The sequence below is a fragment of the Cebus imitator genome, unplaced genomic scaffold (genome assembly GCF_001604975.1).
Source record: "Cebus imitator isolate Cc_AM_T3 unplaced genomic scaffold, Cebus_imitator-1.0 Scaffold249, whole genome shotgun sequence".
Lineage (NCBI taxonomy): Eukaryota > Metazoa > Chordata > Mammalia > Primates > Cebidae > Cebus > Cebus imitator.
In genome coordinates this window covers 522,806-534,993 of record NW_016107564.1, presented here as the reverse complement: position 1 = coordinate 534,993, position 12,188 = coordinate 522,806, and the positions used below count along the sequence as shown (strand labels likewise).

General features: G+C 33.7%; 1 protein-coding gene across 3 annotated transcripts in view; it reads left to right on the top strand.

Moving 5' to 3' along the window:
• RAB28 (RAB28, member RAS oncogene family) overlaps positions 1-12,188 on the top strand; it is a 125,151-nt gene that overhangs the window by 9,347 nt on the left and 103,616 nt on the right. For all 3 annotated transcript variants that reach the window (XM_017498697.2, XM_017498698.2, XM_017498700.2), the window contains exon 3: positions 257-345. In XM_017498697.2, coding sequence (XP_017354186.1) covers positions 257-345 — 89 coding nt within the window. The remainder of the gene's footprint in view (positions 1-256; positions 346-12,188) is intronic.

The window sequence follows — 12,188 nt, the reverse complement described above, 5'->3', positions numbered from 1 at the left end:
TATTTTCTTTTGTTTTGAAGGTGATTGTAAATATGGTTCCATGGAAATGGTATAAAAGGATAAAACTGGATTCTCTACCATGATTTTTTTGACATTATTTTCACAATTCCAAATATCATTGGTGACTGTGAATAAAGACAGATTGGGCTCAGAGTTTCTTATTGTGACTTAGTGTTCTGTGATACTGTGTCAGTTGTAGTATTGTTACTTAATTTTTTTGGTGTTCTTATTTTTATATTCATTTTTTATATTTTAGGAAACTTGAATGTTACCCTTCAAATTTGGGATATAGGAGGGCAGACAATAGGAGGCAAAATGTTGGATAAATATATCTATGGAGCACAGGTATGATATGAATTCTGATTATTCCATTATTGAAAGTATACCCCTTACAAGCACACATGCAGATCTACACCCAAATGCACGCACACACATAACATTCTTTCTAATTTTTTGCCTGATATGTAGAGAGACTGATTTTATATTTGTGTAGTCCTTTGGTTGCATTCTCTCGAAATTATGTTTGGAATGATTTGGGTGAGGGAACAGGATAACTCTTAACATCTTTCGTATGTTATTTATATTACTAGATGTTATTGTTAGCAGTTTAGTAAATGCAATGATAAATGATATTTTGATATTTATTAGCTGTTTTGGTTATAGTGACTACTTTCAAATAACCTAAATGAAAAATACAGGGGTGAAAGTTTAACTTCATTTAAGTTGCAAGGACTAAAAGGCAAATCTGTATGTCTGTATTTTTGTGCAATGAATTGGTCTAAATACTGATAATTTTTCAGATTTAAAAGACATGTCAATATTTTCTATCAGATAACTAAATACGACAGTGTATATGTGATGCATGTACAATAATTTACTATGATAATGCTTTATTTTCAGAAGAAAATTCATGTAGAGCAAGAAAAATGACCTGAATAATTACATAAAAATTCTTTGGCAACATGGGCTTATATTCACCATGAGCTTATATTAATATAATTTATAAGATTTTAAATAAAGTTATTATACAAACAGAAAATATGCAGGCTAGTAATATACTTTAAAAAGTTAATCATTTCTCTCTGAGCACGTTCAGTGAAGAATTCTTTTTAATATTTGGCAGATTGCTTTTGATTAAGTGACAGACTTTAGAAATGCAGTAATGCCATTGAAAGTAATCATCTGATGAAGTGGAGAATATGCTATATAGCTGAATATTAAGTACATGGTGCTTACTGAGCTCTGTATGTAGCATTTGATGTGCTATTATTTTTGCTTTTTTCCTTCTACTTTTAATTAGTGTGTATCTTCTACATCATCTGGAGACATAGAGATAATACTCAAAATTTTTAGTTAGCTCTTTATTGCAGTTTGGTATTTTAAGTGGGACAAATATAACTTGGTTATGTAGAACCATGTTGCTCATAATAAATGAATATGTAGGATAGAGTTATAGTATGTTAAGCACTCTGCTGTACAAAGTTTGGTTCTTGTCAAATACCATTGCCTTACTTTTGGATGAAAAATAGATTCTGATTTATTTTGTAAAACACTCAGAGAAGGAGAATATGGCTATAGAGGCCAATATGGTTCCCAATTACATATAAAGGCCCTAGAGTTTTGATTTTTGCATTGCTGATAGAGAGATTTGGCTCGTAAAACTTTTTCTTATCTTTTATACATTGTTCTTTGTCTCCTGCAAACTTTTTCTGTCCACATTTATAACATTTTCATCTGTGGTCAAATGACTTGATATTTTATGCATGTTCATTTTTCTCTTAAAAAGTATATCTCAGAACTTTGTGCCTGGCTTTTTTGTTGTTTAATTTTTTTTTTTCTGTTTTAAACTGATTAAAGTGGATACTAAGGTAGAGAAAACTTGCTGGACAAAGATATGTGGGAAGCCACAGTTCTTGTTTCTTTCATGTGGTTGATAAAATGGGAAAATAACACTCTTTTATCTTTGTTCTATAAAATCTACCTTCAAGGCCACATATAGGATTTTTTTAAAAATGAAGATTTGGTCTAACTTCTAATGATATTTGACCTTGGTGTCAAATGGAATAGACTTTTATGATTTATAGGTATAACTAGAGTTAGCGGAGAACAGGAGGACTTTATGCATTTCAGGATAAATAATAATATATAATTCAATTAATATATTTTTCTTCACTTAAAAATTAGGGGAATATAATGCCCATGTGTTGGATTCTGTTAATTCTACCTTACTTCAAATCATTTAAAAATTTATTATCTAATTTATTTAAATTATTTAAAATTTATTACTATTATATAAAAATATTGATTAAAAATTTATGTGTTATAAAGTTAACCATTCTAAAGTGTATAATCAGCTTGGTGCAGTGGCTTGTGCCTGTAATCTCAGCTAATTGGCAGGCACAGGTGGGAGGATCACTTGATCCCAGGATTTTGAGTTTGCAGTGAGCTGTGATCATACCACTGTACTTCAGTCCAGGTGACAAGTGACACTCCATCTCTAAAAAATGAAATAAATAAAAAATAAATTATATAAACAGTATCATTTAGTACACTCACAATATTTTGTGACCATTTCCTTAAGTCAGTTTTTGACAGTATATATTTTAGGTTATTCTAAAGCTGCTGATAATCAGAAGACATTAATAGGAACATTTGTAGAAATTTCAAGAATTTCCATCTTTTTGAAAGCCTGTAAGCTTAGTAAAATGTCTTCATTATTTTTTAAGCTTCTTTATTTCTTGGGAGAAAGTGAATGTTATATTTCTTAGGACTTGTCATGTAAGGTTTCTATCTTGAAGGTACATATTGACCTTTTTCTCTTTTGGTGTTGCGTTATATCGTTTACACTTTACAATTGCTGTGACTGTTACAAGCATGTACTGTCTTTTTATTAAACAACAATGTAGTACAGTATTTCTGAGAAATTAATGAATGTTTCTATGAAATTGTCTGATAAAACTAGGAATTCTGAGATGATGAAATGAGTTGTCAAAAATTGATTACAGGGCGTGGTGGCAGGCAACCTGTAGTCCCACCTACTTGAAAGACTGACATGGGAGGATTACGTGAGCCCAGGAGTTTGGGGCTAGAGTGAGCTATGATCACGGCACTCTACTCCAGCCTGGGTGAAAGAGCCAGAACCAGTTTATAAAGAAAAAAAAATGGATGAATAATGTAATAACTTTTTTCTGCTTCCTAGAAATTTCGAATAAATACTGTGTTAAGTACATAAAGTACATTGACTGGTGGTCTATTTTGTTAAATGATTTTTAAATTCTATATCCAGGCCAGAGAAGCTGTGACTTATTACCTACTACTGTAAATTGGAGAAAATGTTACTTTTCAAAAACAGTGCTTTCAAAAACATTCTATTAGCATTTTAATAAGCTCAATAACCTTATATCGTATATTTATTCTTCAAAGTAGATTTGTATTGCTTCCAGAGTTACAGATGCTTTATATTGCCTATCGTAAATACTTTGGATTTTGGTACATATGCTACAGGACAGAAATCTTTCACAGATATGTTGACACAAGCCTTTTCAGGATATCAGTTTAATGTGTTATTTAGGGTTTTGTTTTAGTTTCTCTAACTTCTGTATTGTATATAGAAAGAATTATATATGTCTGTGCCATTAAACTAGTCAATCTGTTTCTTTGAAGCATTTCTCAACATCTGTGAAGAAGCTTATTTGTAGGCTGGGAGTTAACTTGGGTCCAAATAAAACTGATTATTTTGCCCTCTTCAGCCCCCTTTCCCCGAGCAACATTAAATGTTAGCAATAGTCTGTTGAAAGTGTTGGCGAAAATCACATTGAATTGACACCCAAAAAAGAATTAGTGAGGTATTTTAAGAAGAACTAGTTTTAAGAAAATTGAAATATGTCCCAGTTAAATTTCCAGATTTTAAATTAACTTAAAAATTTCTAGGAGTTGTTAGAAAGATGTTATAGGCAATTTTTCATAGTGGTTAGGAGCAAACACACAGTACGTAGTGTTTAGTGCCCTGTAACCTGTGGCTAACAGAGGCTAATAACAAACCTCAGAGAAGGACTGCATGTTTCATTTTTGTAGCTCTTTCTGTCCTGGAATCTAAGTGGTTTGCAAACACTGACTCACTGAGCATAAACTCAATGAAGTGTAGTCACTTGTGAGGTAGAACATAACTTCGGTTGTATACCAGTGACCCTACACGGATGAGCCTGCCTTTTAAATACCAACAAAAGGATTTGGTGCCTACCTGACAGGGACAGAGCACATCTCACAACTGGACTCCCCAAGACCTTCTGCTCTCTTTTATTGTTAAGTTTTTTATTTGGATATTTGCCAACTTATAACTGACTTTTTTTGCATTAGTGTTTCTTACAGGTTGTACTTATAAAACAAGATATATGTTGTTCTGGCTATTGTATAATCTGTATGGTTTAATTCATTTCTATATATGATTAAAAAACTAAAATAGATTATTTGTCTTGCATATCAGGGAGAAAAAAAATAAACTGCATTTTGGGAATGGGATAACCTTTCATTTTGGAGAAGGTTAAATAGTACGTGTATTATGTTTAGTATGTGTTACATTGAAGAACTAAACCTATGCAATACTTTACAAGACTGTTACGTGTTGGCATCAGTGTTTGTTCTTTCAAAACTTCTGTTAAGGCTGGGCCAGTGGCTCATTCCTGTAATCCCAGTGCTTTGGGGGGCCAAGGGAGCACAATCGCCCGAGTCCAGGATCAGAAGACCAGCTGAGCAACATAGTGAGACCCTGGTCTCTACAAACAATTTAAAAAATCAGCTGGGCGCTATAGTACAAGCCTGTAGTTTTAGCTACCAGGGAGACTGACATGGGAGGATTATTTGAGCCCAGGAGTTTGAGGCTGCAGTGAGCTGTCACTGCATTCCAGCCTGGGTGACAGAGCAAGACCCCATCTCTAAATAAAAAAAAATTTCTATTGATTATTACCTTGAAAATGGTATCTGTTTGATTTACTCAGTCATCATGTTTAAGATATGGTGGTAAGTGAAATAGATGAAAACAAAGTACTATATAAACTAACATAACATTTACTAAAACTGTTGAAGTTTACAGAAAGGAGGATGGTAGTACCTTCTTGCAATTGAAGTTGGGGGAAGGCAGCTAAGGCATAAAATGAAGGAAACTGTTGTTGAAGAGGGATTTATTAAACTTGAAATCTGATTTCCAAAGGTCATGTAAAAGGTTTCGGAACAACAGCAGCTGAAGGGTAAATTGGGAAGTGAAAGGAAAGGGTGGTATGGGGATAATGACAGTAGAGAGAGAAATATCAGCTATGTCGTTGATAACAAAAGTTATTTGGGACATGAGACATGGAGATAGATTTAGATGACCATAAGATTGCCAAGAAAATTAGATCCAGAAGTTCCCAAGTAGATTGTAAAATGTATTGCGTGTCTGAGGGAGTTGTACTTTCTTGTAGCTTGGAATATTCTGATAGTTTTCAGTTTTCTGGAAGGGGTCAGAAGAGTTCTGGATTGATTGATGTGGTGAAAGACTTACGGATTTGAGGGTGCCTGTGTTATGGCTCCTGAAGAGGTGAGTACTTAGAGGTCTGGATTTGAGGCTGGTGAGTAGAGGCCCTGAGAGTCAATAGTTTTGGTAATGTGTGTCTTTTAAAGATTTGGTCCATTTGATTTATATTATCAAGTTTATGGTCACAAAGTTGTTCATACTATCTTTTTAATGTCTATGGGATCAGTAGTGATGATCCTCAGTTTGTTTACCTTGATAATATGTGTCTTTTCTCTCCCTCCCTTTGTTTTTGGTTAGCTTGGCTAGAGGCTTGTCAGTTCTCTTGATCTTTTTAAAAAAACAGCTTTTGGCTTTGTTTATTTTCTCTGTTGTTTTCCTTTTCAATTTCAGTGATTTCTTCCCTAATTTTTAATTACTTTGTTCTGCTTGCTTTAGACTGAAATTACTCTTTTTCCTCTAGTTTCCTATAGCGGAAGCTTAGATTATTGATTTTTCTTCTTTAATAAAACATGCATTCAATGCGAAACACTTTCCCTAAGCACTGCTTTTGCTGTATTCCACAAATTTTAGTAGGTTGCATTTTTTATTTTTTTGCTTCAAACTATATTAAAATTAATTTTGAGACTTCTTTGATGCATATGTTATTTAGGATATGTTGTTTAATCTTCATATACTTTGAGTATATGAAGCCATTTTACTGTTACTGATTTCTGGTTATAGTTTGAAAGCATGCATTGTGTGATTTCTATTTTTACAAACATGTTAAGGTATATTTTATGGACCAGAATGTAGTTTATCTTGGTGAATGTTTTATCAGAGCTAGGGAATAGTATGTGTTCTAATGAATACAGTATTCTATAAATGTCATTTAGAAGAAGTTGATTGTCAGTGTTGTTCAGATCAACTATACCCTTACTGATTTTCTGTTTGCTTGATGTATCACATAATGAAAAAAGGGTATTAAAGTCGTTAGCTGTAATAGTGGATGTGCAGATTTGGAACTCCCTGCAGTTCTATCAGTTTTGGCCTCATATATTTTGATGCCCTGTTATTAGGTGCATATATAGGGAGGATTGTTATGTCTTCTTGGAAGACCGACTTTTTCATTATGTCAGTCTTTAAACTCGATAAGTTTCCATATTTGAAGTCTGCTTTTTCTCAAATTATGTAACTACTCCAGCTTTCTTTTCATGAATGTTTTCATGTTGCTTTTCTGTCCCTTTACTGTTAACCTGTCTGTGTTAACATATAAAGATATGTAAGGTGAATTTTCTGTAGGCAACATATAGTCGAGTCTTATTTTCTCATCTCCTTTGACAATCTTTTAATTTGTGTATTTAGACCTTTGACATTATTGATACAGTTGAGTTAACATCTGTCATGTTTATTTTCTGTTCTTTGCACATGTTCTTTGTTTTTTATCCCCCTTTTCTGCTTTCTCTGGTTTTATTTGAATATTTTCTCTCCTGTTTTGGCATATCAACATACTTAAAAATTTTTCTTAGTGATTGTTCTAGAGTTTGCAATATACATTTTTAACTAAGTTCAGTGTTAAATGATGCTATATTGCTTCACGTGTAGTGCAGATACATCAGAATATCTCAATTCATCCTTTTTGTCCCTTATGGCATAGCTGTCATTCATCTCACTTATCTATATAATATAATCATACAGTACATTATTACTTTAAACAGTTGTATTTTATATTAACTAACAATAAAAAAATAATTGATATGTTATCTTCATTTTTTTCCTTTTCTGATACTCACTTTTTTTTAGATTTAGTATGATTTTATTAAAGAATTTAAATTTTATTGTAAACTGACAATTTATAATTGTTTATATATATGGAGTACAGAGTGATGTTACGATTTATGAATACAATGTGGAATAATTAATTCAAGCCAGTTAACATATCCATTATCTCAAGTACTTATAATTTTTAAGTTGAGAACATTTGAAATTTACTCTTAGCAATTTTGAAATGTATGATATGTAATTATTAACTTTTAACCACACTGTGCATTAGTTCTCAAAAAAAAATCTTTGTATCTACTGTCTGAGATTCTGTACCCTTTGACTATTTCCCCCAACCCCTAGCCTCTGCAATCACTTGTCTACTCTCTCTCTCTCTCTCTTTTTTTTGAGACGGAATTTTCACTCTTGTTTCCTAGGCTGGAGTACAATGGCATGATCTCAACTCACTGCAACCTCTGCCTCCTGGGTTCGAGCGATTCTGCTGCCTTAGTCTCCCTTATAGCTGGGATTACAGGCATGCACCACCACACCTGACTAATTTTGTATTTTTAGTAGAGATGGGGTTTCTCAATGTTGGTCAGGGTGGTATTGAACTTCTGACCTCAGGTGATCTGCCTGCCTCAGCTTCCCGAAATGCTGGGATTACAGGCGTGAGCCACCGCACCTGGCCGAGATTCCTAAATACTGGGTTTGGTGTCTAATTAATTTTGTCAATTTCTTGTTGACTATTACTTCAGGTACTCCCTAAGCTTGATTCTCTCTTCTTCTGATATTTCAGTTATGCATATGGTGCACCACTTGGGACTGTGCCACTGTTCTTTGATGTTTTGTTTTATTCATTGTTGTTTTCTTTTTGCATTTCTGTTTTAGAAGTTTCTATTATCCTATCTTCAAGCTCACTGATTTTTTTCCTACGCTTTGACCAACAATGTACCCAACAATGGCATTCTTTATTTCTGTTACAGTGTTTTTGATATCTAGTATTTTGTTTTGATTATCCCTTGTTTTATTATCCCTATCTGTGCTTACATGTTTTCCTTTTCCTTTAGTACCATCAATATATTAGTCATAGTTACTTAAATTGCCTGTCTAGTAATTACAAAATCTGTTTCATATCTGAGTCTGGTTCTGATACTTGCTTTTTCTCTTCAAATTACCTTTTGAAATTCCTCGTAATTTTATATTGAAAGCTGGACATGATATAGTAATAAGATTCAGGTAAGTAGACTTTTGTGTGAGGTTTTACTTTGTGCTGCATTTAATGTTTAATTTAGCTGTGGGTGCCAGAGGCATCAATTCCTCTAGCATCCTTGTTTTTGCCTCCGAGTCTTTTTTGGTATCTCTAAGAACTTGTTAGGTGAGATCTGTCTGGCAGCTCTTTCAGATGTTGGTGCTCTGTTGGTGTTGCGGTAAAGTATGGGGGAGGAGAAGCATTCTGTAATCTTATGATAAAGTTTTAGTCTTTAGTGGGCTTGTATTTCTAGACTGTGAACTTCACAAGTGTTTCTTTGCTCCTCCCAGTTAGATGAGACAGAACAGCTACAGGGGGTTGAAGTTGGGAACTTCCCTTTCTGGATGGAATACAATGTTCTGATTAAGCCTTTTCTTCTGGAGAGTATGATTTTTTTTTTTATGGATAATGCTCTGGGTATGTTTCACAATGATTACTTTTTTCCTCTCTTCATCCCAGAGCCTTGAGGGGATCTTTCTTGACTCTTTACTGATAATTTAGTGGGACATTTGGAATCTGGTGGCGCATCCATGAAAGTGTGGAGGTAGGCCTTGAGACTGTAGGGGCCCCTAGGAGTTCCTCACTCTTAAGCTAGACCCCCGTCAGCCTCCAGCAGTTTGTCAAAATTACCATTTAGGTCTTCCTACCATTTACTGTTTCTACTGGCTGCTTCTGCAGATAAGCAGATCTTGGCTGTAATGTTTTGGATTTGTTTGCCTCTCCAGATTTCAGGATGATGATTTGCTTTGCAGTATCAACTTTCCGATGAGTCCAAGAAAAGTCACTGATTTTTCAGTTTGTTCTGTCTTTTTCTTATGTGAGGACAGGAGTGATGACTTTCAAGTTTTTTTACATGTCAGTTGAAAGTGAAAGTCCTATAATTACTTTTATATTTTAATATTTTTAGTTTTCTCATTTTTTCATTTCGGAATTTCACCACAGTGGTGAAGGTCAAAATTGACACTAATTACAATGACAAGAACAAGGAAAAATAATAATAGTTTTTACATTAAATGGAGATGTTTATGTTGCTAGATAACTAGGTGAGTGAATAGGAGTTTATCCTTCTATATTTTTTGTGAATCCTGTACAATTTCTAAGAATCACCAACTGAACAATGTTGGGATACATTTGTCTAGATCAGAGATTGGCAATTTTTTCCTGAAAAGAGCTAGATAGTAAATATTTTATGCTTTGCAGGCCATGTTGTCTTTGTTGTAGCTACTCAGCTTTGCAATTGTAACACAAAATTGTTAATACTTAAACAAATGAGTGTGACTATATATTTCAGTAAAGTTTGTCTATAAATACAGGGTGTGGGCCAGATTTGACCCATGGGCCATAGTTTACCAATTTGTGGTCTAGAACAACGGTTTTTAATGTTTGTTCCCTATCTCTCATCCTGTAATGAGTGTCAGTAGATGGTAGATTATTTGCATGGTAGTATCAGTAGATCATTTGCAGATGTTTTACCATATTCAGGTATTGTCCCATGTTGGGATGAAGGGTTTCATATATTAATTGGAAGGGTTCAAAAGTCTTAAGAGTCATAGGTTTAGGCCTTATTTGTAAGTTTAAAACCTACCTCAAAGTTGCCATGAAATGTGATTCTTGTTCGCTTAATATGATAACAAAAAAATCTGCAACTGCATGTCATATATTAATTTTAAAATAAGTACTTTTATTATTTCACTTTATAATGTAGGCATATTTGATATTTTAAAAGTGAGATAACAAGTTTTGCTCAAGATCAATAGATGGGGCCAGGACTGGAATTCACCAGCAACCTGAGTTCCACAGTAGAGCTCTTTTCAGCAAGTAATATATATCACCCATGGCAGTTGGAGGTGGTGTCAGTAGATTGAAAATTAACCTTCAGAGATCAGTTCTGGGGCTTTATTCTTAATAAGCAAAGTGAGATACTCTTTGTTTTAGTTAATTCTATGTTGGGCATTATTTCAAAGCATCTTGGAAGACAGACAGAAATAGATATTCAAGTTGCTGAAATGAATCAGATGAGTGATTTTGTATAAAAATTATAGAACATTTAAAGTGAAAGGTATCTTAGAGACCATCTAACTCAAATATCTAATTTTAGAGATAAGAAACCTGAGACCTGAAGAAGCTAGGTGACTTGGGGGCCAGTATGGTTTAATAAAAGAGAATAATAGTCCTGGAAGCTCATAACAGAAGTATGCCAGGGCTGGCTGGCCCTAGCTTCAGAGAGTTAATTGTTAATTTTTTAGCAGTTTTCATGAGCCAGTTATTAAATACTTTCACAATTAAAAATTATATATAAACTCACACATTGTATTAAAACAAAGGTATTATATGCTTAATCTCTATCACTAATTATTTTACTATGTATTTCTGTTATCTGTGTTCTCGAGGTTGTTTACATCTGCTACATTTATATAGTGGACATGTTATATAATGGTGCCCTCTCCAACTCTATGTTCAGTGATGTCACATTGATAACTTAAAAATGACCATAGGCAAGGATCATGGAAATTGGCAAACATTATAGCAAACTGTCACCCCTGCTGGGCCCCGAACCCCAAGCCAATTGATTAATATTTACCAGTATCTCATTGGTCATGACTACTGTGTTATATACTTGTTTATGTGTTTAGTTTTGCTGCAAGACTGTGAGTTCCTTATGGTTTGGAACTTAATGTCTGTAGAATCCAGCACAATGCTTAGAGTTTAATCGAAAGACAAATGTTTTTAATTATTTAGTCTTTGATTCAAATCCTGGTTCCATCACTTACCTATCAGTATGACCTTGGTTATTTTCACCTCTGTTGATTATTTAAAATGGGAATGATAATACCAGCCTTTTGGGATTGTTGTAAGGATTAATGAGAAGACCCAGAAATGTGTCTGGTATACAGTAGGTGCACAAAAGTAGTAGATTACTACTGTTATAACCTAAGAAGTAGACATAAATGCCATTAGGGTCCAGGCTTATATTGTATTTTATTGTATGCACAGCTTTGTATTAAGTGTTTGACCACAAACTGGATGAGAATCAAGAATGCGGTACTGTTATTTTTGTGTGCATATATAATTCTCCTTCATACACAAAATAATGAGATAAATTAAAAAGAATATGATATATAAAAGGCAGGAAGCAATCCTTCTGTTATTTTTGGCATTGCTCAGACTCATATTACAGTGTTATTCAGTTTTACATTGCTCATTTTAAAGAGGATGTCACAAAACTATATGTAGTGTGTCCTGGGAAGAATCAACAGCTATGATTAAAGGGATAGAAAAATAGGCCCTTTGAGGGAAGTTTAAGGAACTGAGTTTGTTTACTCTGGAAAGGAGATGGTAACGGAGTTACCTAACTGTCTTCAAGTATATAAAGGGTTAGTTTAGGAAAGGTACTCTCAAGTTCTTCAAATGCACAGTGGACTAAAAGAGGAAATAGACATTTCATTTAAAGAAAATTGTGTTAAACACTTAAATTGCCTATCAAGAGGTATCATGGAATCTCTGTTTTTGAAAATATTTAAAAAGAGTAGCAGCAGATGGTTATTTATTGAAAGGTTTAAATGTCTGACCTCATGAAAGTCAGAGGTAGGATTGTAGATGTTGTAGCCTTTTCTGCTTCTTTGATATTGATATGATTTTCTTATATTTTCTGTAATTTACCAAGCATATTCCAGCTATCTTATTGGAAGA